At 35.9% G+C, this 27684-nt stretch overlaps 4 protein-coding genes across 7 annotated transcripts; all 4 read left to right on the top strand.

The window, feature by feature from the left end:
- The first annotated feature begins 1175 nt into the window (after positions 1-1175).
- On the top strand, positions 1176-11475 carry AspRS (aspartyl-tRNA synthetase). 4 transcript variants are annotated; one of them, XM_011070552.2, is made up of 12 exons: positions 1176-1244; positions 2224-2261; positions 5755-5839; positions 5993-6179; positions 6286-6388; positions 6551-6872; positions 6941-7112; positions 9883-10030; positions 10135-10324; positions 10696-10776; positions 10851-10962; positions 11231-11475. In XM_011070552.2, exons 1-12 carry the CDS (start codon positions 1242-1244, stop codon positions 11392-11394), a joined length of 1605 nt encoding a protein of 534 aa, XP_011068854.1. In that variant the 5' UTR covers positions 1176-1241; the 3' UTR covers positions 11395-11475. The 4 variants fall into 4 exon arrangements, with proteins under 4 accessions (XP_011068854.1, XP_011068846.1, XP_011068862.1 ...); XM_011070544.2 differs by having other exon boundaries at positions 1202-1362; XM_011070560.2 differs by having other exon boundaries at positions 1241-1264.
- A 2781-nt stretch (positions 11476-14256) lies between these two features.
- LOC147906993 (uncharacterized) lies at positions 14257-17884 on the top strand. The gene has a single exon (XM_087414953.1). It carries the CDS (start codon positions 15374-15376, stop codon positions 16946-16948), a length of 1575 nt encoding a protein of 524 aa, XP_087271079.1. The 5' UTR covers positions 14257-15373; the 3' UTR covers positions 16949-17884.
- Positions 17885-20964: 3080 nt separating this feature from the next.
- LOC147906992 (uncharacterized) lies at positions 20965-22191 on the top strand. The gene has a single exon (XM_087414954.1). It carries the CDS (start codon positions 20965-20967, stop codon positions 22189-22191), a length of 1227 nt encoding a protein of 408 aa, XP_087271080.1.
- Positions 22192-22281: 90 nt separating this feature from the next.
- Positions 22282-22921, top strand: LOC147906991 (uncharacterized). Its single transcript, XM_087414950.1, has one exon. The coding sequence runs from the start codon at positions 22282-22284 to the stop codon at positions 22864-22866; it is 585 nt and encodes a 194-aa protein (XP_087271076.1). The 3' UTR covers positions 22867-22921.
- Positions 22922-27684: the final 4763 nt, after the last annotated feature.

Here is a 27684-nt window from a genome sequence, read left to right as displayed (position 1 = left end):
GACACCCAGGTAGGAATCCGAACGTAGCCCAGGATGCTCTGCTCGCAGTACTGCGTAAATGAATGATAAACTGCGCTGCAGTTGCCTTTGCAGATATCTTGCTGTTCATAATATTGCCAGCTATAATAGCCGATTGTATTACTAAAAACGAATTTTATTAAAATATTTAAAAAATAAAAAAGGTTAAAAACAACTTGTCGAAATCGATCCTACTAAAGTGAAAATAATGCAACATAAGATATATAATGGAAAAAATGTGAAGTTTGCTAATTTGTATTTGCGATCAGATTAAACCTAAAAATTACACCTTTTTTGGATTAGATTAAAAATATATACATATATATATAAGAATTATGAACTTTTTATAAATAAATTTTGTAATATTTTGGAGTTTTATTTAATATTTTCGGATGTTTTATTTAGAACCTAATTTTACAACTCATGGTTAACTCTTAATCGAGGATCAACTTACTTTTCATATCTTTCCAATTCTAGCATTAGAAAGAGATGAGGAATAAGTTGAATCTCAGTTAAGAGTTAAGCGGGAAGCACAGACTCTTGCATAACACATGAGACATAAGAAAATGAACCAATCAAAGTCCTTTATTTCCTTTCTTTTCGTAAAATAAAGAACTCTAATTGATTGCTTTTCTTATGTCTCATGTTTTATGTGTTATGCAAAAGTGCTCTCCGCTTTAACCATGAGTTGTGAAACTGATGCCTTATTTTTGAGCACATATATACATATATAATTTTTACATATGAAAATGACAATTTCTCGATTGGATTGATCGATTATATACGGAATTGCTATCTCTGTATGCGATATTTGTTCAAGAATAGGGCCCCTGGACTTAATTTTCGATCAGCTCAACTTTTCCAGATTATCTATTGGAAAATACAATCCAATACGACATATTAGCAGCTATTCATGTAGAGATCCATTCGGTAAATTTAGGTAACCAACAGATAAAAAAGCAGAGGATGCGCTATCCACTGCATAAACGAATGTACCCTTATTTTCCTCGTATTGTAGTTAAATTAATAAAGATTAAATTGATTAATTCGATTAAATTAATAAAGATTTCAACGATTTTAGCGATTTATTTCCATTAGGAGCACTACAAAAAGGTGGATATTATTGTGTAGTTAACATCCACTTCTTCAGAGGGCGGTAGTACGCAACAACATTTTACAATTACAAGTTATCATGTTCTCTCTCTGCTTATACCACGTCTAGTATGGTATTGTAGCATTAGTCTAGGTTATTCACGACCTTGTTTCCTTGTCTCGCACATTGTTATTTTTATAGTATAATTTTATAATCGTTATTTTATATTGCATTGATAAACATCATTAATGGTAATCAACAATGTTTATTTTAACATCTTGTATATATCATATTTTTTCATATATTTATTTCAATATGTTACTGTTTTTACCATTAACATATATTAAGAAAATAAACATTAAAGGATCTCATATAGACCAAAACGCAGGATGTTACTACATGATATCTATTTATCAATATTTAAACTATATAAATGTTTCTATTCTGTTATCCAGTTATCATCAAAGTACAAAAAAATTATCTTATTGAATCGAGTTTTTGAATGATAAATTATTCGAAATGATTGTTACGTTTACATTCTTTGGGCATACATCTTTTGAAAAGTTTAACATACACATACAAGTTCTTCAACATAATTGGGTCAAATATATTAAAAATACAAAATTAAAATTTTAAAGATGTATATTTAGATGGGTATATATTAGTAATATATACATATATATATATTTTTTTAAATAACTTATACAGGAGAGATAGAGACTATTGACATCTATACACTTTTTTTATATCTACCTTTGATGTACACACAAGGATTCCTAGGATCCCACCCATATTTGTTACTATAATTTCTGTAAAAATGGACATATTTCATTAATTTTTTTTTTTCAATCGATAGAAAATTGATTAAGAAACAAGCCTATAATATGTAAAAGTCGATAGAATTAAAGAGCTTCAAGATATATAGATTCAAAGAAAAAAAAAAGTTTAGAAACATGAAAAAGAGTATTTTGATTTAGCAAATTTTTTTTGTACTAGGGACCCCAGTGTGTATAGCTAGGATTAAATATTATATATATGCTAGCACATGTCATATAAGCATTTGCAAGTATTACAATACCAATATGATGTAATCCATGTGTCATCTTTTACAGATGGATGTAGATAAACTAGTGGAGTGTCCTCCGATAGGGTATGCATTCAATTTTATTATTATTAGGATAATATTATTATCATCCATCAGGATTTAGCAGGATACATCCTGATCTTGGATGATTTTTTAAGTGATCTGAGTTTTTTTTATAAGTGAAATATCCTAATTTGTGCTATAAAAAATTAGTAGCTCCGAAAAGTGATGCTTTAAAATATGTATTGCTTATATTTCCCTATTTTTACAAAAAAAAACAGTTACAATTTCATTCTTGATTTTTCATATTGGTTTTATATGATGTAACCCTAATTATATTATTATTTGCTAATGCCTGTTTCTACCAATAGATTAACCCAGGTAGCCAAATCTGAAGAGACAGATTTTGAGCAGTCTGCTTAATTCCAATTTCTAATTATAGAAAGGCAACAAATTATACACAGTTTGTACTATCAGACAATGTCAACAAGTTGCTGTCAAAAATATAACAAAGCCTGGTGACATGCTATGCCAGCAAATTGATAACAGAAACTGAACAGAGTCTGCTGACATAATCTGACGGCAGATTGACAGCAGAAACCAAGCAAAATCTGCCATTTTCATAGCCGGCCTCGCCATGAGATGGACTTGCTTTTCGTAAGAAGAAAACGTCCAGGAGTTCTATAAGAATTGGTATATTCTTATAGGATCCCTGGACGTAAATCCAGTATGTAAATCAAATAGGCAAATCTCCTAAAGAGATTCCTAAGCTCTTCGGAGTGTGCTTTCTGAATCTCCGAATATTTTTTTGACTATTTTATAACTTTCTTATGTGTATTTTGAAATGTCAAGCTGATCAATAATATTTTAGCAATAAAACTGTATTGATTGTTTCCAATATATATAAATATATAATTATATATAATAATATATAACCATTTATACATATGTATGCAAAATTTGTTATAAGAAACTAGATTGATTTAAATAAAAATGACAGATCTTGCTCTGTTTCTGCTGCTAATGTGCTGTCAAGTTATGTCAACAGACTCTGCTCGGTTTGTGCTTGCAATCTGCTATTAGATTCTGTCGGCAGATTCTGTTTGATTTTTGCTGTTTGCATAGAATGTTAACAGGTTCTGTCAGCAGAATAGGAGCAGAATGCGACGTCAGTTGTGATCAATCATTTGCTAACATCTTCTGATCAAATCTGCTAATCTTCTGACCAATCTGTCGACATCTTACTAACATTTTGCTATTTGGGAACTTATAAATTTTTATTCAACGTTTTTTTTTTTATTACAGGCTTGCTGCTGAGTCATTATTCTCACTTTATTCTTCACTTTATTCATCACTTTGAAGAAGGCTCATTTTTACTTACTTATTCAGTAAAAAACTCATATTCTCACTTTTTTCCGATAAAATTGTATTATTTCTATGTTTGCTATAATTTCTGTCTAATAAGTTATACATTTTTTAAATTTTTGCTGCGTGTTTTCATTCCTTTTTTTGTGAGTATAGATTTGAATAATTTGAATCTTCTGTAATATATGGTAGCGGGATCTTTTACTTTGTTATTAATTATTTAAGGAAGGTTTTCAATTAAGCATTTCATTATAATTTATAGTTATTCCAATCCACATAAATTAAATCAATTATTGCGCTAGTCACGAAAAGTGTTGTCATGTTGCTATATGTACTTGTGCCATGTAAGATAGCTTTATCAGTATGAAAAACTTATTAGAAAATGTGATATTACTTGTACAAATGCGTAAAACTTATTGCATTATTATACCAAATAATATTGAGTTGAAGAAAAAGTTCTGTTTTTGTTAGCTCAAATTATATACAGAATATATTTGTTGCGAAATTTTCGATTAGCTGACGTAAGCTTAAAAGTTTTTTAAAAATTCGTTTTTAAAAAATGTTCTTACGATTTTTTGTTACCAAGTTACACGCGGATTAAATAAAAGAGCATTCTGATTTTGATTGTTCATAATAACTCCATTAAAAATCATCACCGTAATAAAACATATTCTTAAAGGTGAAATTTTGCTTTATCGAATAATATATATATATATATATATATATATATATATATCATGCTAATTTTTTAAATGTAAAATATATAGAAATTTGAGTTATAAAAATGTGATTTACTGTTATTTTTTTTAATTATTGACCATTGTGCAATAATTATAAGGATAGTAATATCATATTTTTAGTTCAAATTTATATATTCTATTTTTTTAAATTAGCAATTATACCACTCAATAGAGTAACATCTTAGCTTTAATCTGTTTTTTAATTGCAATACGATAATTTTTAATGGAGTTATATGAGCAATCAAAGTTATTATGTTTTTTTTATTTAACTTGTGAATTCAAGAACAAAAAATCGTAGAAATATTTTTAAAAAACGATTTTGTAAGGAAAACTCCAAACTTTCACGATATAGATAGTTGAAAATTTTCGCAAATTTTTTTTTGCAGATTCATAAAGTAAGAAGAAAAATTTTCCTCTTTTTTTTAGCTCGTAGTTTTCTATATGTGTAAAAATTACAAAACTTACACAAATTAAAAAAATATAGTCACCATTCAAAAATAGAGATTTCAAGCTTTAAAATCATTTTTTAAATTTAAATTTTGTTCGTTTTTAATGAAGATATTCTATATATACTTTTAAGCTAACAAAATACGTAGAATTTTTCCTCTAATCCAATATAAGGGAAAATTATATAATATTATAAAGATTTAAATATGTTCTAATTTTATTGATTATGAAAGACTTAAATAAACTTATAGAATTTTAATAAATTAGATATTAAATGATAATTATATTTAATTTGAAAATAATAACTTTGTTTCCAGATATTCGTTTCATTCCTAAGTTTCATTTTCTGAATTTAGATGCTATTGTTAGTAGAATTTTGTCGTCTTCTCTGCCGAATGTATTGAAACGTGTTGTATTGAAACCATTTTTTAAATTCAGAAGTGCCTTTAAATTTAATGGAATATTAAATAATGAAAATATCGTCGATAATATATTTAAAATAATAAAGTGTTAATCCTTAGATACCATTCTATACAATTTTAATCAAATTTAAAACAAATTACCTTGTTGCTCAATGTTTAAAAAAATTGCACTTTTCTCTCATTATTTCGAATACAAAACTCACTACTCTCATTTTTTTGGGAGCCGGCAGCAAGCCTGTTATTACTATAAAAAGATGAAGAGTTATTCGAACTGAAATTAAGATCAAAATTACATTGGTAGAAACGAGTATAACTAATTTATTTGCATAATTTCGACAAATACCTTGTATTAAGTATTTACAAATTGAAGCAGATTTCAAATAAATGTTATGTATATCTTTTAAACTTCAAAATGTTTCTGCGTTTCATGTCAACTGACATTTGTTAATATAATTAATAATAATTGATAATACTACATTTGAGTCATAAATACTCAATTTTATGTTTTGATTCATATAATCGATCACTTAATACTAATGATCAATACTTCTAATATTAAAAGATTTATTTTTTTTTTATATAAAGAGATGAGATGTCTAAAAAAGCGCTTAAAAAGCAGCAAAAGGAACTACAAAAAGCGGCAAAAAAGGCAGAAAGAAAAGCTCAATCTGTAAGTGTTTATCAAGAAAAATTAAGTTTGTCCGTTTTTGCCAATTAAACAAATGTTTTCAAATTTTATGTAAAATCGAATTAAAATGTTTTTTTATACATAATAAATTTATTCTAAAACAAATCAATAAATAAATATTGTGGTTGATATCAGCATTCTCAGCAAGAATCTACAAATGAATCTGAGGATGTGTCTTTGGGAAAATATGGACAGATGAATATGATTCAGAGTAAAGAGAAATTCGAGGATAGAAAATTTACAGCAATCAAGAATCTGGATAAAAATCTAGAGAATCAAGTGGTTTGGCTCAGAGGTCGCTTACACACTAGTCGTGCAAAGGGTGAATAATGTTATTTCATTGTAATTATATACAAATAAAAAACTTTAATCTTGTATCTCTCTCTCTCTCTCTCTCTCTCTCTCTCTCTCTCTCTCTCATTTTACAGGCAGGCAATGCTTTGTCGTATTAAGACAACAATCGTATACTGTACAAGGATTAGCTGCTGTGAATGAAGAAATCAGCAAACAAATGATAAAATTTATATCCAAGTAAAATCTTAAACAAGTAAAATCTAAACCTATATCATAAAATCAATCCAAGTAGCACAGCAGCGCTAAAAAAGCGATTATGCGTTTTTTTTAGTGCTTTGTTAACGCTTTATAAGCGCTTTGAGAATCAGAATTAAAGTACTAACATTCTGTTTCATTTAGCATCACAAAAGAATCCATAATCGATGTCATGGCCATAGTGATGCCTGTGCCCTCGAAAATCGAATCGTGTTCGCAAAAAGATGTTGAAGTTCATTTGAAGGAAATATTTGTGGTAAGTGCTGCAAAGTCACAACTTCCTTTACAAATAGAAGACGCCGCAAGACCTATTGGCGAGGTGGATGAGACGACGTTGAACGTACGAGTGAATCAGGATACCAGACTGGATAATAGAGTTCTGGATCTACGTACTCCAGCCAATCAAGCGATTTTCAAGGTGGAAGCTGGTGTTTGTAAACTCTTTAGGGACATTCTGACAAGGAAGGTGAGCATTGATGGTATAAGTGACATTTTCGGTAAAATGTTTTCTTTTATTTTATTTATTCTTTTTAGGGCTTTGTGGAAATTCACACTCCTAAAATCATTTCTGCAGCCAGTGAAGGTGGAGCGAATGTATTTACAGTGTCTTATTTTAAAGGCAATGCTTACTTAGCTCAATCACCACAATTGTATAAACAAATGGCAATTGCCGCAGATTTTGATAAAGTTTTTACTGTTGGAGCAGGTATATCACATCCAATAGAAATATTCTCTTTGAACGTTATCTAGAATGCGCAAATTTTTCGAGTCATTGACAGGATTAATATCTTGACTCGAAATATATAAAGACGATTTAATTGATCTAAAAGCATGAATATTATATCATAGGGAGGAAAAGAATTGGTTGGAAAAATCCAATGGATAGAAAAAATGTAGAATTTTGCCTAGAAAAGAGACTTTATTTCTCCTCTATACTCTTAACTCATTCTCTTAATACCAAACAATCCTTCTATTCTTTTTTAATCCAATTTTATTTCAATAGTATATGCACAGAATGTTATTTTGGAAGTTGAGAGTAGAGAGAGAGAGTTCTTTCTTAGCCCTCCCCCCCTCTTCAGAAAAATGAAGCCTTATAAAAGATTAAAAAACATTTTTCAAATATAATAATATTTCAAATATAATAACTTATAATATTCAGAATATGAAGATTATGCGTTTCGTGGGTTTCCTCCATGTATAGATCCATTCTTGGTAAAGCTTTTGTAAACCTTGCAGTCAACTTCATTAGGGCGAGGAGCAGCCTGATACTGAGCTGTTCCTCCGGGCTGTTCCTTTTTATATTACGCTACTTGTTGGAGTGGTAGAGGAAAGAAGAGAGATGGTTGAGGATGGGGTGGAGTGGGAGGTGGGGAATTGGTCAGTCTTCAATAACCGAGAGAATGATTTTCCATATTTTATTTATATTGTAGCCATTATCTCTATTTAGATTGTTAGGGCGTTTTTATATCTCTATGGCTTCTCTATACTTTCTTGGAAAGCAATATAATGTTGGCTATTGTAGTCGTTTTGTCAAATAGTATTTGATGTCCTATTTCGATGTTATATTCTGATAATGCTGATTGCGTGACGTGTTTTAGCCTGACATCATGTTGGTGTTTTTATTCGTAGGTTGATTATTCTCCCAGTTTCTCCAATGTATATTTGCCCGCAGGAACAAGGTACGAGGGCAAGTCAAGTTTTTAGAAAAATATAGTAAAACACATTTTTTTGATCGATTTATTTTTATTTCTCAACATAGTCTCCTTTCAGCTCGGTACACTTGATCCAACGATTCTCCAACTTTTTTAAGTTGGAGAATAATATGATTTATTCACCCTTCAAAATAAGTGTTTCAGCGATCTCTGTTTCGGCGATGAGCTGTTCTCTGGTGGTGAATCTCTTTCCTCTGAACCATTTCTTCAGGTTTGAAAACAAGAAATCGCAGGGGGTTAAATCTTGCGAATATGCTGGATGAGGAAGCAATTCATAGCGAAATTCATTGAATTTGACCATCAGTGCCGGGCACGTATGAACCTGTGCATTGTCTTGATGAAAGAGCACTTTCTTCTTCGCCAAATGGGGACGTTTTTTGTTTAAAATGTTGAAACGGTCCAATAAAGCTGCGTAATAATCGCTATTGATCGTTTGCTTCGACGGAAGGTAATCGATATGAATTATACCGCGTGCATCCCAAAAAACTGTGACCGTCACTTTTCCGGCCGACTTCACGGTCTTCGTCTTCTTCGGAGCTGGTTCACTCGGTGAAGTCCATTGTTTTGACTGTTCCTTCGTCTCGGGTGTGAAGTAATGGATCCATGTTTCGTCCACAGTAATAAATCGACACAGAAATTCATCTGGATTACGTCGAAACATCTCCAAACATCGTTTTGAAATCGTCACATGGTCGCGCTTATGGTCCACAGTGAGCAAACGCACCCATCTTGCCGATAGCTTTTTCATACTCAATTTTTCGTGCAAAATTGAAATCTCTGTGCCATGTGATATGCCTGTGACCTCAACAAGCGCACTTTCACGTCAGTCAAAACAATATCTTGGATCTTATCGATGATTTTTGGCGTAGCAGCCTCAATTGCACGTCCTGAACGAGGTGCATCACATGTGGATGTACGACACATTTAAATTCATTCACTCAATTATATACAGTCGCAAACGCTGGTGCAGATGTGCTATGAACATTATCCAACTCGGCTTTGATTTTTTTCGGTGTTAAACCTTTCATATGTAGATGTTTGATCATGCATAAAACTTGTTTTGTTCCATTTTGCAAAAAATACAAAGGTTGTTCGCTTTAATCGTCTACAGAAATGAAACCATGCGATGAATTTCGCTCAAAATTTGACAGTAATCAGCTGAAATGCTACTTAATAATGCTACTTGTCAAAAAGTAATGTGACATAACTGCGAGTGCCCTCTGACAGATTTTCTAAAAACTTATTGACTTGCCTTCGTATTTTGTATACTCCTGCAGAGTTAAGTGGAGGTCTTTGATCTTTAAAGTTTCTTAAGATTTGTCCTATCTTTTTGGGTAATTTAAAGATAGTTCGGATGTTGTATTTGTTTAATATCCTGCCAATCCGATCTGTTTGACATCTCTTCCTTCCCCCAGCACTCTAAGCGTAATATAAAAAGGAATGGCCCGGAGGGGGAAACAACTCAGTATCAGGTTGCTCCTCGCCCTGATGAAATGGACTGCCCTGATGAAGATTCATGAAACGTTGACATTCCAAGAATGGATCTGGACGCGGAGGAAAAAACGCGAAACGGATAATCTTCATATAGAAAGCACCCGTGGAAGCTTCAAGAATATTATCATAATTCAGAACATGCTTATGATTTAGCGTGCATTTAGTATATAGTTTATGTTACATAACTATAAAATTTCGAAATGAAATCACGTTTTGAATACTATGCAAGCTAATATCTTTAACAATACTTGCTAAGAATATTGCAATTAGTTTTCAGAGCGGAAGATTCCAATACGCATAGACATTTGACAGAATTTGTAGGTCTTGATCTGGAGATGGCCTTCAAGTATCATTATCACGAAGTGGTAGACACTATTGGACAGATGTTCACCGAACTATTTAAAGAATTACGCGATAAGTTAGTTATATAATATATTTATTTTTATTATTCGTTTGTTCTCGATGTATTCTTATAAGTTCTTGTAATTTATGATATTAATTTATCTCATTGGGATTTAACAGTTATGCAGATGATATAATGGCAGTTAGTCAACAGTATCCAGTAGAGCCTTTCAAGTTTCTCGAGCCAGCCTTGAAATTGGAGTATCCACAGGCGATCGAATTATTGGCAGAAGCGGGTGTGACTCTTGGGGAAGAGGATGATTTGTCGACGCCAGATGAAAAGCTCCTGGGAAAACTCATTAAGAACAAAGTAAGATACTAGATAATTTTAAGATAGACCAAAATTCAACAATAAAGGTATTAGTATTATAGAGATAAAGATACAAAATTACAAATGTAAGGATTTTTAAATCTCATTGCACCAACTTTAAGCGGGGTTTAAAAATTTTCCTCCTCCCCCCCCCTCTCTCTGAGAGGGGGGAGAGAGAGAGACAGTTTTAATTCTCGCTTATATAAAATCAAAGTAACTTTGATGCAATTGGTCCTAAAAAATGAAATCAAAATTTATTTTTAATTCCTCAATGTAGTTATTGATTTAACTTTACTCTGCAATTGTACGTCTTAAATTTCTTTTTATATAAAAAAAATCAATGTAAATGTTACAAATGTTTTTTTTTTCAGTATGATACAGACTTTTATATTTTGGATAAATATCCTCTTGCTGTAAGACCATTCTATACTATGCCGGATCCAAATAATCCTGTAAAGTATTCTTATACTGCATAATTGCACATAGTATTTTCTTTTTCTTAATAACTATCGATCTTGCATTGTAGAAAGTATCCAATTCGTACGACATGTTTATGCGAGGTGAGGAAATTATATCTGGCGCACAACGTATTCACGATCCAGATTTTCTTACCGAACGCGCTAAGCATCATGGAATTGGTGAGTAGAGATGTTTGCACGCGATAATTTTTGCAAATATTTAAAATTTTGGAAATCTGATTTAAATCAAATGAAAATCGAAATTGTTTACAAATTGTTTTTTCCATATTTAATAATTATTTGCGATTTTTATTTTTCCTACTATTCGCCTCTGTGATTAAGGAAATTTAGCTATTATTATTTATGGCGATAATACAACGCATTTTTCGCAGATATTTCTTTTATGCTTTAATTATAAATTATACAATAACAAAATCGTTTGTTTCAGATATTGAGAAAATCAGGTCGTATATTGACGCCTTCAGATATGGCTGTCCGCCACATGCCGGTGGCGGCATCGGCATGGAGCGCGTAGTGATGCTGTACCTTGGTTTGGACAATATTCGCAAAGTATCTATGTTTCCACGTGATCCGAAACGGCTCACTCCTTGAGAGGCTTAATTTTGAATATCGTTTTATATCGAGAGGACTCGTGTAAAGTCTTTTACTTTGAATATATACATTATAAGATGATATATTTTTCTTTCTTTCTGCTGTACGAAATTTAGAGGAAATAGGCGCAACTGAGAATAACAGAACCTATCAGCAGGGTTGTTAACAAAAAAGAAAAAGAATTTCCCTGACTTCCCGTCATTTTTTGAAAAAATTCCTTGACTAAAACCTGAAAGATTCTTTAAATAAAAATAAGGAAAAATATTAAAATATTATAAATAGTAAAATAAAACAATATTTATATTAAAAAAATGATTTACCTTGAAAAAGTAGCAAATATAAATAATATTACGATCCGTGATTTGCAATGAATGTGTTGAAACGTTAAGTGGAACATACAATTACTGCAGATGCGTGATGAGTTAAAAAACAAATTAATTGTGGCGAATATACATGTATCTTTATTTTGCACATTGCTTATTGAGATTTTTGTCTGTATTCATAGTCAGATCTTATATTCTAGGCTTCCTTAAATTTATCTTTAGATGCTTAGTAGCCAGTAAAATAATTCGTAGAGTATTTAAAGATAAAACTCCTAAGTACTCACCACAGTCATATTAAATTATGATGTCAGAAGCAAGAAATGACATGTTAATTTTTATTACGTACTATTTATAAATAAAGACAATTTAGATATAACAAAATGAGATTGCTTCAAAACATTTGAAAAAATAGGTGAAAATTATGCTTATCCTTCTTGATCTAAGGACGATCTGAAAACATCCAGTGGAGGTATGAATGTCAATGCCTTAAAACATTCTGGGACATATTCATGTTCCTGAGAACGTCTTGTGCTATTAGGGTTATATAAATAAAAATTATTTTGTTTAAATAAATTGATGTTATAAAAAAATGTATATATCGCGGAAGATTATAGATTTTTATAATTAAAATGAGATAACAATCATGTTCGTAAGAGTACTCGATGCGTAGATATGAATATGCGCACGTATTTTTCAGCCCAATTTATATCATTCATTCAGATTCGTCGTCGTAAAATTTTGTCCCCTTTTTTCGGCATTTTCTACATCTTTTCTGTATCTTTCTACACTTATTTTCTACGCTTTTTTCTACATCTTCTGCACATTTTTGACACTTTTTCTATACTTATCCTACATCTTTCTTGAACTTTTACTGCACCTCTTCTACACTTTTTCCACACCTCTTGCACCTTTCCGATACCTCTTCCGCAGCTCTTTTACATTTGTTCTGCACCTATTTGCATTATTTCTACATATTTTTCGCAATTCTTCTATCTCTTTTGTACTTTTTAAGTATCTTATGCACCATTTCCGTATTTTTTCGGTATTTTTTTGCATTTATTCCGCACTTCTTCGCAATGTTTCGGCACATCTTCCGCACTTTTTTCGCATCTCTGCGTACATTATTTATTTATATATCTACGTTATCTATCTATCTATCGATATTATCTATCTACCTTTCGATGTTTCATCTATTCATTTATTTGGCTATTTATGATATTTGTCACCTGCCTACGTTATCTATCTACTCATCTATGCTATCTATTTATTTTCCCACATTTTTGACATTTTCTACACTTTTTCACATCTTCTAAAGGGTGTCTCAAAATGATCTGACATTTTAAATTGCGCGCCATTTTTTTTGCAGCGAACGTAACGTACTAATCTTTAACAACTGGCATCAGGAAGTATTGAGGTTTAGTCATGGAGAATTACACGATCGAGCAACGCATAGAAATTGTGAAATTTCTTCAGACGAAGTTTCATGGTCGTTATTTTGCGCCGCGGCGATGTGAATTGGCCACCAAGATCGTGCGATTTGATGCCATTGGACTTCTTTCTTTGGGGTTTTCTGAAAGGAAAAGTGTATGCCAATGATCCACAGACCATTCCGGAGTTGAAGGAAGAAATTAGACGTACCATTAATGAAATTAGTCCGCAATTATGCCAAAATGTCATTGAAAATTTTGTCAAAAGAATGAACGTTTGCAAACAGAGTCGAGGCGGCCATTTATCGGATATTGTGTTCCACATATAACCTCCATGTTTGTACTTTATATTAAACTAAAAACATGTGTACTTTTCAAATAAATAATATGTTTTATTAATACATTAAAATGTCAGGTCATTTTGAGACACCCTTTATATGTGTATAACAAATACGGAGAAGTTTAAAAATATGCATTAAAAATATTATCATATTCAAAACATATGAAAGTTAATTTCACGTTAATTATCGAAGTTATCTAAAAAATATTAAAGAGAACGAGAATAAAACAAGAAAGTGTCTATCTCGCAAATCACGTATAGATCGAATGAGAACATAAGTAAGTTAATATAGATTGATCAATATATAAAATATTTAAATTCTACGGAAAAGAACGGAAAAGCATATAACAATAAGTGCCATGCTGAGACAAATATTATATTTACTTATTAAGAAACATCATAATTTCTTTAATTATTTTTAAATATCATTTTTATTATTAGCTTTATCGTTATTATTATATTATTATAATATTATTATAATATTATATTATAATATAGATGTAATGTATATGTATATATCTATATCATACGAGGTCTGTTCAAAAACTATCGCGAATTTTGTGTTTTTTCAAAAATTATTTATTTATTCATGAATATCTATTTTGTCCCCTTCAAAGTAATCCCCATCAGATATTATACACTTGTGCCAACGTTTCTTTCAATCCTCGAAGCACTTCAAAAAATCATTTTTTGTGATCTAGTTCAGCTCCTCCTTCGATGCCGTCTTTATCTCCTCAATCGTAGCGTAGCGTCGTCCTTTCATGGGCCTCTTCAGTTTCGGGAACAAGAAAAAGTCACAGGGGGCCAGATGGGGAATACGATGGCTGCGGCATCATTAGTGTGTTGTTTTTGGCCAAAAATTCGCGCACAAGCAACGATGTGTGAGCAGGGGCGTTATCATGGTGCAAAAGCCAATTTCGCAGCGACCCGTCTCATGCCCAAATCATTGGTAAAAATCGAATGGCATGAGCCAATCGATATGTTTAGGTCCTCAGCAACTGTCACGTCAGCGGTACTTATAAAACTTGTCCAGGAATGTCCCTGGCCAAATTACAAATTTTTCCTTACTTCAATAACCGACGGGGCACTAGAACTGCAGGGACCGCCCCTGACATCTTCTCCCCACCTCACGCGCCCTATCAGCATGGAGGGGCACTTTTTTCCTGAAAGCGTTCGGGTTAAAAAAAAAACGGGACTTGCTCTCTCTCGCGAGCAGCGAGTGTTTTAAGGAGTTAGTTCAAAACCTCCCGGGGTCAGGTCTGGTCGAAGAGAAACAGTCTCTTCCAGATCGTGATTTCTAGTTTAATTCCTAAATTCTACTCGCGTGAGCAATCTAATCTAATCATAGATACATCTTATTTAATCTTCCTAGTTAACCGCATCTAATTATTAGTTATAACATAAGTCTGGATATGTGTGTAGCAACTGCAGAAGTTATAAAATACACTAATTACTTTTGAGCAATTATAAATACGTATATATAATAATATTTGACGAAACCTCTCCTTTTACAATAAACGCCGCCGCGCGTATACGTTTATTGTTTAACTTGGAGATCGTGTGTGTGAACGAGCGGAATCAGCGCCGGCCAATCATCGAGCACCTACAAGGAGCCTGACCAACCAGAGTCCAGACTGAGCCGCGTGTCCCGCACCACGGACCGAACCACCAGCAAGATTCATGAAGGGATTACCGTAGGTTTCTTCTTAACCGAAAGGACGCGCAACTCTCAATTTGTTACCCGCCATTGGTCCCCGGTTTGTCCAAGTATCAATTACCAACGGTTGGACCTTGGGACGTAACATATTTTGGTGACAGCGGTGGGATGATATATAAAATCTCACCACGCGAATCGATTATTTAACTTCGCTGTACTTCCGCATCCCGTTATGGATACTCGCTCAACAAAGAGAGACGAAGGCGTAAAGCTCAGCGAAGAGGAGCTGGAGGCGCTGCGGCAAGCACTCGCGAAACAAGAGGAACGCTTGCGGAAACAGGGCGCAGCCTTGGATAGGGAACGGGCGGAAATAGGAAAAGAGCGTGAGATCGAAAAAGCGCGATTACAGGCCGAACGCGACACGCTCACACGACAACTTGAAACCGAGAAAACACAACTCCGGGCTGAACATAGTGCCCTAGAACGAACCCGCGAAACGATAAATCAAGAGTCAAGCCGCGAACAAATCGCCGACCATGAAACCGAGCACGGACAGCACGGATACGTAGACAGATCGCGTAATTACGGAGAAGGCAACGTCTGTGAACTGCTCATTTCGTTCAAGGACGAAATATTTCGAGAAATTAATAGCCTCCGTCGTGATATAGATAAGGTAAGACTCTACGATCCTCTACTTACGCCGTCCGACGGCCAACGTCCGTTCGAATCGCAACCCCATGCTTTCCTACAAGAGAACTGTATGGAATCTTCCCAGCCACCAAAGTTCTCGTTCCGGGAAGCCACTGAATGCGTCCCCTCTTTTGACGGATATAATATTCCGCTATCGCAATTTATTCGGGGTTGTCGTCGCGCTAGAGAAATCATCCCTCCCTCCTCGGAGAGGAACCTAACGAAAATACTGATAAACAAATTGAGAGGGCGTGCTCATTACGCAGTGGAAGACGAGCCATGCGATACGGTAACTCAACTAATAGATCTTTTAAACGGGGCCTTCGGATCGTCTAACACAATCGATCAATACCGCGGCGAGTTAAGTACGTCATACATAAAGAAAAACGAACATATGCTAGATTATATTAGTCGAGTAAAGGATTTGCGTACCGCGATTCTCGACGCCGAGCGTCGTACGGGAGGAACTCTGCATCCCCGAAGGATAGCCGAAGTAGATGCGCTCACTGCAAGATCATTTTGCGAAGGTCTTCCCCTCCAATATCGATTGCAACTCACATCGGAACACCGCGAGAACCCATTCGAGGCATTTTCCGCAGCCAAGTCCCTCGCAAAAAGGGAGGAGCTCGATAAACAAAGATACAACGTTCGAAACATGTACGAAAACGTACCTCAACGACTACCTCCCGCAAGCTCGTCCTACCGCCCTCTCGCTCAATCAACCCCCCGACGTGAGGAGCCTCCCTCTAGATACCGGCCCGAAGAAACGCGAGGAAATGTTGGTGACCAGAGAAACTTAAATTACTCATATACTAGAGATATACGCCCTCCTGAACCGTATCGTAGTCGCGAGAATCGCGCCGGCAGCAATGTGCCCCCTGATCGCTACACCAATGCTCGTTCCGATAAATGGTGCCGATATTGCAAAAACGCGGGCCATGAGATCGAACAATGTCGGAAACGTGAATATAATAACTCCCGGGTCAACCAGGGAAATGCCGGGAGCCCCTCGGGAATAACGGACGAATCTCGAGCGGGGAGAATTCAGGAAAATCGTCCGGTGCGCGCGATCGAAACCCAATCAGACAATATCGCGAACGACGCATCGCAGTCTTAAATCCTCGCGATTTCTCCCACGCACCTACTGTCGTCATTTCTGCCGACGGATTACTACAATCAACAGTATTCATGATTGATACAGGTGCTGCACCAAATTTAATAATTTAATACGCAATCTACGTCCCGAGATATACGTTCAAACTCAGCGATTCTCCTTAGCGGAATAACCGACGGAAATATAAAAACTCTCGGGGCCGTCGAAATAAAATTTATGGGATACGCCATAATCTTGCAAGTTGTAACGAACGACTTTCCAATTTCTCAAGAGGGAATCCTAGGATCGGATTTCTTATGCAGCGCCACAAAAATCGACTTCGTACAAAAAATTCTAACGTGGCGGGACATCACAATACCTTTTACTCAACGAAATACTGTAATCGTCCCACCTAGATCTCGTCTCACTATTCCGGTGCGAATTGTCAATTCAGAATTATCGGAAGGGTATGTTCCACGAATTAATATATGCGAAAACGTGTACCTAGGTAGCGCGTTAGTAGCTAATCGTGACGGTAGAGCCCTCATTAGCGTAATAAATGCGAGCGAAATCGACCAAGAAATAGAAATTCCTATAATTCAGCTCGAGGAAGTCGAAATTGTCTCCGACGGGCGAACAAGCGGCGCTTCGCTATTCGAAGGACGTGCTTCGGTCTTAGGGCACGGGGAACCGAATAGCGCAAAAAACGACCGCACATTCCAAATTGCCTCCACCACAGGAAAAACCGTCCCTAGGGACGAGCGCAAAGAACAAATAAAAACTCTCCTACGACTCGACCACCTAAACGACGAGGAAACGGCGCACATGAATAAGTTAATAAACAAATACAACGATCTTTTTCACATACCGTCCGACCCATTGGGATACACAAATGCCATGCGTCATAAGGTAAACACCACTGATAACCATCCTGTCTACACTAAATAATACCGATATCCTCCCATCCATAAGAAGGAAATAAATAAACAAATAGAGGCTCTTCTAGATAATGGCACCATCTCTCCTTCCGACTCCCCCTACAACTCCCCCCTCTGGATAGTCCCCAAGAAACCCGACTCATTAGGTAATAAACGCTGGCGCATGGTAATCGATTACCGTACATTAAACGAAAAAACGATCGGTGACGCGTACCCGCTGCCTAATATCACTGAGATTCTTGATCAATTGGGCAGTGCCAAGTATTTTAGCGTTTTCGATCTCGCGTCAGGTTTTCATCAGATACCGATGCACGAGCCGGACGCGCAGAAAACAGCGTTCTCAACACCTCACGGTCACTATCAATTCAACCGAATGCCATTCGGTCTGAAAAACGCTCCTGCGACGTTTCAACGGCTTATGGATCAGGTTCTGTCCGGGCTGCAAGGAATCGAATTGTTCGTGTATTTAGACGATATCGTGTTATATGCAGGGTCATTGCGCGAACATGAGATTAAATTTAATAAATTAGCCGAAAGATTACGAAAAGCGAATCTAAAACTCCAGCCTGACAAGTGCGAGTTTCTGCGCAAAGAAGTCGTATACTTGGGCCACATCATCGGCAAAAACGGAGTTAGACCGGACCCACAAAAAATTCATGCGGTGGAAAACTTTCCAGCGCCGCATGACCCGAAAAGCGTTAAGCAGTTCTTGGGGCTCGCAGGATATTATCGGCGTTTTATTTCAGATTTCTCCAGAATAGCTCGTCCGCTAACCAACTTACTAAAGAAGGATGTAGAATTTGAATGGACTGACGTACAGGAACACGCGTTCGTCACCCTTAAAACCTTACTATGTTCGGAACCTCTCTTACAGTACCCAGACTTTACGCGACCATTTCTAATTACAACCGACGCATCAAAGTACGCTGTCGGAGGAATTCTTAGCCAAGGTCCCATAGGTAAGGACCGCCCCGTCGCATATGCCTCCCGACTCCTAAATTCTGCCGAGCAAAATTACTCTACAATTGAAAAAGAACTTTTAGCAATAATATACAGCGTGAATCACTTTAGACCATATGTATACGGTCATAGGTTCGATCTCGTGACAGATCACAAGCCCTTAATCTGGCTGCATTCCGTGAAAGACCCCACGTCTAGGCTCCTACGATGGAAACTCAAACTCGCCGAATATGAGTACAAAATTTGTTATAAAGCAGGAAAAATAAATTCGAACGCCGATGCGCTGTCAAGGAATCCGGTGGTCGAAGTAACTGCAGAGGAAACCATCAATAAAACTAAAAGTCATAAACCTTTGTTCCCCCTTGCATTGAACGAGAATGTCGACTCAACATCCGCCCCGGCTCTGCCTGCAAAAACTACTCCGCCTAGACAAAGCCATGACATTCCAGAAGATGTAGTTTCTCTTACGTGTGACGAATTTATAGACGAAGACGATACAGAGTTAGACGACAGCAGCGAAGACAGTGACTTCCCATTACCTGACACTCCCGACACTCCTTGCCAACGTTTTAAAGTACGAGAAGTACGTGACAATTTCATTATGCGCAAGGATAATCTTATCATCTTTACCACACAGACGGGCGAACCCTGCGACAAGGGAGCGCGCATGCTCGCAGAACAAGGGCGACTCCCGCGGATCGAAAACGCCACTCTCGGACGCGCCAAATTAATTAGCGACAAAAATCGTTACATAATCGTTCTGATAATCAAAGAACGCGTATCGGAGACAATAGGGCGACAAGTAATAACCGAAGCGATTGCAGCATTATTAAGCGTAATCAACGAACTCGGCTTAACGACGGCCTCACTATGTAAAGGTGATATAGATAGGGTATCGTGGGGAAAAATTAGAGACATCTTGGACGACACGTTTAATAACCACAACGCTAAGATAACAATATGCACCAATAAAATTTCAACCCCCCCAGTCGACGATCGACTGCGGATACTTAAAGAATATCACGACTCCGCGACAGGTGGCCACAAAGGCATAACGAAAACTTATTGGGGCATAAAAAACCGTTATCAATGGCCTAATATGAAATCGGATATACAGATACACATTCAAAATTGTAGAAATTGCCAGTTAAAAAAACTTGTGCGCTTGAAGACCCGCCAGCAGATGGTCGTAACGGATACCCCAGCCGCTGCGTTCGAAAAAATATCGATGGATATTATGGGGCCGTTACCCGAGACTCGAGCCGGCAGTGCGTATATCTTAACCATACAGGATCTCCTAACTAAATATTCTCTCGCGATACCGCTTAAACAAGCGACCGCCATCGATGTAGCCACCGCGTTCGTAAATGAGTTTATCTGTATCTACGGCGCCCCTAAAGCGCTTCTCACCGACCAAGGCTCAAACTTCTTGAGCGCCCTTATGCGCGCCGTCGCCCGAAAATTCCGCATATCGCAATGTAAGACAACCGCTTATCATCCGCAATCGAATGGCTCGATCGAAAGAAGCCATCACGTACTTTGGGAATACCTTAAACAGTACGTCGACAAGGAGCGAGAGTGGGACGAACAATTAAGGTTAGCAACGTTCTCTTACAATACAAGCATGCATGAAAGCACGAAATTCACACCACATGAGTTGGTTTTCGGCAAAACAGCTAGAATTCCGACGAGTGATCCTATTTTGCGACATGAGTGAAACATACGTAAATTATATAACTTCATTGTTCGACCGACTCAGAGACTTACAGGAAATAGCCAGAGAGAATCTCTGCCGAGCGAAACAAAGATCGAAGGTTTATTACGACAAGAAATGTAACCTCCGAACCTTCCGACGCGGTGACCAGGTATATTTACTAAAGGAACCCGTAAAGGGGAAACTCACCGACCAATATACCGGGCCACACGAAATATTAGAAATTTTAAGGAACAATAATGTTAAGATAGCGATAAATAGCAATAGGACTCGCATAGTACATAGCAATAAACTAAAGAAATTGCGTTATATCGGAGAACGCGGAGCACATCTACCCGAGGATGACGACCCCCACCCCGGGCCTAGCAGAAGAAACTAACACAGAGACACTCACTGACGCATTAGTCTGACAACAAACGCACCCAAGAATGGACACACGGGGAATCATTTTCGGCATCATCACCGCGCTCCTCACCCTGCCAGCGGAAGGGCTGGTGGGTTACGACTGCGGAGGCCACGGCCTTAATATTACATCTTTATCTCTATTAGATATAGGGGATTGTAATCTGGAAGACATCGAGCCTATCACCGAGAACACTCACGTCCAATTGCTCCAGCTCTCGGACTTCGACAAGACCAGAGTAATCCAGTGTAAAATTGAGATCGACCGCATAATATATTATTGCGGGATGCACTCTCATGTATCGATCGTGCATGGCGGAAGGAGAGTATATTTGCAAGAAACAGCGGCTAGCAACTGCCGAAGAATTCATGAAACCGGTGCAATTGATTTGAGAGGAAGAGATGGCTACATCACTGGCCTGAAACCAAATAGTTCTTCTACCAGGAGCATCACCCTCGTCGGACATACGTCCGTGGATGGACGTTGCAGCGGCGCCCAGTATAGCGACCCGTATGGAACGTGGGACAGCGTCGTAGTACAAGCAACGATTAGGGTCACACTGCGGGACTTCGAGGCGCCCATTCGCCGTAACTCACATGAGATTATCTTACCTTCCGGCTTACACTGTAAGGTCACGACCGGAGAGTGTCTCGACACCGATGGAGACGAGACCTTTTGGTCGATGATACCGCCCGATAGCTGCCACTTCAGCCATTACGACGTCCTGTACGAAGGACAAGCAAGCAAATTAACTCCCAAGGCCAACCAGACGGCACCTACCATTTACACGGTCACTACGAGAGAGACCACGTTCGCGTTCACGCAAGCAGGCAAAAGCAACCTCTGCGGGTATACACTGGTGCAAATGGAACACCCAAAACTCTTTATTCTGGAAACACAGCAAGACCGAGCTTTCAGGGTGCGATCAAGAATCTCCGTGAACAACTTGGATATTTTCGCCTATGTAAATTCTAAGTTCGTGTACGTAGAGAAACACATCAGGACGCAACTAACGCGCTTATATCGAGACATAACGGAGCAAAAATGCGCTTTGGAAAAACAAATACTCCAGAACGCCCTCACATTGTCCAGCATTGCACCGGATGAAATGGCGCACCGCATCATGAAATCCCCTGGGTATACGGCCGTGGTGGCCGGAGAAGCCATACATCTCATTAAATGTGTCCCAGTGGAGTGCAAAATTCGACATACAGAAGAGTGCTTCGCTGAACTGCCTGTGATCTATAAATAAAATCGAAATAGATCAGCTTTCCTTCTACCCGGATCAAGGATACTAACGCGAACAGGAACACATAAGGATTGCAGCGAACTCCTGCCAAATATGTATAAAATACACGAGACGTGGTTTCGCTTCATGCCGCGCCCGGTAGAATCTCTACCCCCACCCATCATCCAACCATTAACTCGACCAACGTGGAAATACGTCACGCCTGCAGCGCTCGCTACCAGCGAGATATACTCGGACGAAGATCTGAACAGACTCCGCAATCATATAATGTTTCCGGTGGAGAAACCGCAAATGTTGAATACCTTGGCGCGAGGAGCAATGGGTCACAACATACCCTCAGGAAGCATCTCGATGACGAACCTCTTTGACGAGAGATCCCTGGAAAGAATTGCCGAAAGCGCGGGGACACGTCTTTGGCAGGGATTCATTACATTCGGGTCATCGAGCGCAGGAGTTATGGCAATATTTCTTATCATCAAGCTAATAAAACTGATCGTGGACACAATAATCCATGGCTACGCGCTTCACTCGGTATACGGCTGGAGTCTGCATCTACTTGGGGCCATTTGGGGCTCCGTCAAAAGGACTGGGGGGCCCACCTCCCTGTTTCCAATCCCCATTCCACGACAGAAATTCAAACCCTTAACCCCACTGCACCAACATCAAGTGAAAACGTGAGTGAGAGACCCGTGCAGTACAAGGAACTCCGCGCAATGCTGCAAAATAAAGAAAACGAATAAATGATAATCGCTAGGATAAACAATTGGTCCTTAAGCAAATAAACATGTAACCCTGCGGTAAGTTAGATGATTGCGCTAATATCATAAAAAAAAAAAACAAATAATTGTTAAAACGTCGGACACAGTCCAACATTTTATTTTTAGGAGGGGAGGTGTCACGTCAGCGGTACTTATAAAACTTGTCCAGGAATGTCCCTGGCCAAATTACAAATTTTTCCTTACTTCAATAACCGACGGGGCACTAGAACTGCAGGGACCGCCCCTGACATCTTCTCCCCACCTCACGCGCCCTATCAGCATGGAGGGGCACTTTTTTCCTGAAAGCGTTCGGGTTAAAAAAAAAACGGGACTTGCTCTCTCTCGCGAGCAGCAAGTGTTTTAAGAAGTTAGTTCAAAACCTCCCGAGGTCAGGTCTGGTCGAAGAGAAACGGTCTCTTCCAGATCGTGATTTCTAGTTTAATTCCTAAATTCTACTCGCGTGAGCAATCCAATCTAATCATAGGTACATCTTATTTAACCTTCCTAGTTAACCGCATCTAATTATTAGTTATAACATAAGTCTGGATATGTGTGTAGCAACTGCAGAAGTTATAAAATACACTAATTACTTTTGAGCAATTATAAGTACGTATATATAATAATATTTGACGAAACTTCTCCTTTTACAATAAACGCCGCCGCGCGTATACGTTTATCGTTTAACTTGGAGATCGTGTGTGTGAACGAGCGGAATCAGCGCCGGCCAATCATCGAGCACCTACAAGGAGCCTGACCAACCGGAGTCCAGACTGAGCCGCGTGTCCCGCACCACGGACCGAACCACCAGCAAGATTCATGAAGGGATTACCGTAGGTTTCTTCTTAACCGAAAGGACGCGCAACTCTCGATTTGTTACCCGCCATTGGTCCCCGGTTTGTCCAGGTATCAATTACCAACGGTTGGACCTTGGGACGTAACACAACTTCTCTAACGGTGATTCGACGATTGGCCAATACTATTTTCTTCACTTCATCAATGTTTTCATCTGTTGTTGACATGCTCGGGCATCCGGCACGCTCTTCGTCGTTCACATCTTCTCGGCCCTCTGAGAACATTTTGTACCACCGATAAACGTTGCTTTGGTCCAAGGTAGCTTCACCATATGCCACAATCAACATTCGGAATGCGTCCGCGCACTTAATTTTGTTATTCACACAAAATTTGATACAGATTCTTTGATCTATTTTTTGGAATAGGCAAAAATCGAAAACGAGCCAAAACACGTGCAAGCAAAGCAGCTGTCAAAAATTAACTGAACATTCAAAATGGCCGAACTTGTCGGCATAAGTGAGAGACATGAGTATCAACATAACGCCACAAAAAAATCGAAAATCGAATATACGTAACTCGCGGAAATTCAAAATTCGCGATATTTTTTGAACAGACCTATATACCTGTATATATTTAAATATAAAGTGCATTATTACTAATAACAAGAACTTAACAAAAATTCATGAAATCAACTGGAAAATGTATTGAAAATGTCAAAAAATGGCATTATGTATATTTTGGAATATCTTTACATAAAAGTATTTTGTTAATACATGAAAATAAAAATTATAATATTAATGAAAATATAATAATAAAATAATAATAAAACAATGAAAATAATAATAGTAATAAAAATGGTAATAAGAAGTAACATCATAAAAAGGATGTGAAATTAAAATGCAATATTTTTATGCAAATATATGAAAAAGATATTCAAAAACATAATGAAGAAACAAAAAGTAATGCCATAAAAAAAAAGTGAAATAAAAAAATATATATTTTTTAAATATATTTATTAGATATTAAAATAAATCTCACAGAATACAATTTTCTAGGCATTTTGAGGATATCCTAATGTAGACATCCTTTGGACATCCTTCAGAACTATGTTGTATGAGATAATCTCTCATAATAGACTTAATATAAAATACGAAAAACATTTGTAAAGTGTATAAAGTAATAACACGTTAAAATAAGAACATGAAATGCAACAGATAGCATAATGAGAGACGGCAGAAATTAAAAATGAATTTTCATATTAATAACAAATAAAAAATTGTAGGGACAAAATATCGAAAATGAGCAAAATCTTCAGCAGTGTATTTTATCATCTCCGTTTGTTTATAATTTAATATTTGAAAAAAGATTAGACGGAAACGAAAGTACATATACTAGTATTTATTAATTAAACCAGAAATGATAATGATAGCGATTTATCATCACCGATATCCATTTGTTTATATTATAATATTTAACAAATACTTAATATTTAACAAATGGAGATCAGACGGAACAAAATTATAAGCTGATATTTTTAAATTAAACTAGAAATGATAATAAAATAACGGTTTATTTCAAACAATATTTATAATTTGATGTTTAACAAAAGAGAAAAACGAAAACGAAATCATATGCTGGTATATAGTATATGCTGGTATTTGTTAACTAAGCTAGAAAATAATAATCAACTCAGGAAAAGATATTAAAAATATAAAAAAAAGCATCAAGTATATTTTGTAATATCTTTATCTATAAACATCAAATCATTTTGTAAATATATGAAAATGATAATGAAAGTAATACTTAGCAAAAATTCTAATCTTGAAATCTATCGGAAAAAATATTATAAAAATGTAAAAAAGGCGTCAAGTATAATATATTTTGCAGAATAAAGATACCGAAGATAATGCCATAAAAAAAGAAGTGAAATCGAAATAAAATATTTCAAGTATCTCTATTTAAAAAGTCCCATAGAGTTCTCCGAATGGCATCTTGAAGCCATCCTTATGATGTAGACGTCTTTTAAGAGTGTTGCATGGAATAATTTCTCACAAAGTGGATTACATTTGAAATGTATTAAGTATAACAACACATTAAAATGAGAGAAAATGCAATAGATAGCGTAATCAGAGGCGCGGAAACTGAAAAGGGATTTTTATCTTGATAACAAGTATAAAATTGCAGAAATAAAAAATTGAAAATGAGCAAGATCTCCAGTAGCAGCATATTTGACGCGCCCGTTTTGTTCATAATTCGATTCATGTAAATAATTCAATAAATTTTATTATAATTATAAATTATTTTTGCAAATTAAAAAAAATTTATATATATTCAAGTTATTATTTTAGTATTGATATATTTCATATTCAATAGATGCACTTACAAATATTTTTCTATGAGATAAAAAAAAATTCTTAATACTTCTTAATACTAAATTTTTAACTCTTAAATTTTTTTATTGTATAATATTAGAATTTGAAATTTAATTACAGTAGTATTTAGCAGTTATCGATCGACATAATATCATTGTCTTTGATTAGATTATACTTGATTCTCATAAAAATAGAAATCGAAATATTAGGTCATCTAAAAAGTATCCGCGGTTTTTTGTCACTAGATGTGTGTTGATGGTCATATATCTAGTGACAAAGTACCGCGGATACTTTTTAGGTGACCCAATATTATATTTCTTACTTAATAAAAATTTTTAGAATAATGCACGACTCATTTACAGATTAAGGATTTTATTACCAAATAGATTTAAAAGCGAATTATACATGAAATTGGGACTTATATGTATTCCTCATAATATTTCGAAATCACATTATCTATTTGTATGTGCTAATATCCTTTCCTAAATAGAATGAATTAGAATTAATTATACTATACCATTAATTTTATTAAACTATTTAAAATTTTAATAAATTGTAATTAATTTTAATTGTCATTGATATCTATGTACTATATATAATATTTAACTGACAAGTAAACGATTAGCAATTTTTATCTTAAATTACGATTATAAATAAGATAGGCGCGTCAAATATACTGCTGCTGGAGATTTCTCTCGGAGAATTGTTCTATGGGACTTTTTAAATACTTGAAATATTTTTTTATTTTGATTTACTTCTTCTTTTATGGCATTATTTTTGATATCGTTTTTCTGCAAAATATATTTGATGCCTTTTTTACATTTTTAATGTTCTAATTGATGAGATCGCTTTAAAACATTTGTAAAAATTGACGAAAACTGTCCTTTCCTTCCTTCAGTTAGTAAATGGTCGTAAAAAGCATGTAAAGTGAGCTTATATTTGAGCAGAAACATATGGTCTGATAGCTGTTGAAACGAATAAAAAATACACTTTTACATATAAAATTCAAAAATAACTTTTCGTCGATAATTACGACTTTAATAAGTACGAGACCAGTCACATTTTCACGATTAAACAAACAATAACGAAATGGCAACACAAATTTCGTCATCAAAACGTCACGTTTCCACGCCTATAAGTTCGGCCATTTATCGTGATACGGCGCTGTAACATCATACACACACACGAGCTCATGTATATACGTGTATTCGCTTTCGACACGTCGAGACTGAACGAGACAGTAAACTCTTTCTCAAGTTCTCACTAGTCACTTGTTTCAGGCGACCCAAAATGCTTTCTCAGCAGTCTCGGCCGTTCGGCGCATTTTATTGATATGTATGTATATGTAAAATATTGTTTCGAAAATATTTATTTTATGGATCTTTTGCATAAAAAGTAATGTTATCAAGATTTGTAATTTGTAATTTAATAGAAAGAATGAAATATTCATTACCTTGATTTTTTTCCGCATAGTGTTTCATCAAAATTTCTTGTCTTAAAGAGCATTTCTTGTCTTGTCTTGATTTTCAAGATAAGAAATTTCGTTTTTCTTGTCTTGACTATTTCTTTACATT

The sequence above is a fragment of the Acromyrmex echinatior genome, chromosome 17 (genome assembly GCF_024713525.1).
Source record: "Acromyrmex echinatior isolate Ae372 chromosome 17, ASM2471352v2, whole genome shotgun sequence".
Classification (NCBI taxonomy): Eukaryota; Metazoa; Arthropoda; class Insecta; order Hymenoptera; family Formicidae; genus Acromyrmex; species Acromyrmex echinatior.
Note: the sequence above shows the minus strand (reverse complement) of the source record. Positions and strands in the feature narration are given on the sequence as shown.

Coding starts and splice junctions, on each gene's coding strand:
- AspRS (XM_087414951.1), top strand. CDS start 2,206: ATGTGTCATCTTTTACAGATGGATGTAGATAAACTAGTGGAGTGTCCT. Junction 10,325..10,695: donor GAAAACTCATTAAGAACAAA/GTAAGATACTAG, acceptor TTTTTTTTTCAG/TATGATACAGACTTTTATAT. Junction 10,963..11,230: donor CGCTAAGCATCATGGAATTG/GTGAGTAGAGAT, acceptor CGTTTGTTTCAG/ATATTGAGAAAATCAGGTCG.
- LOC147906993 (XM_087414953.1), top strand. CDS start 15,374: ATGGATACTCGCTCAACAAAGAGAGACGAAGGCGTAAAGCTCAGCGAA.
- LOC147906992 (XM_087414954.1), top strand. CDS start 20,965: ATGGACACACGGGGAATCATTTTCGGCATCATCACCGCGCTCCTCACC.
- LOC147906991 (XM_087414950.1), top strand. CDS start 22,282: ATGTATAAAATACACGAGACGTGGTTTCGCTTCATGCCGCGCCCGGTA.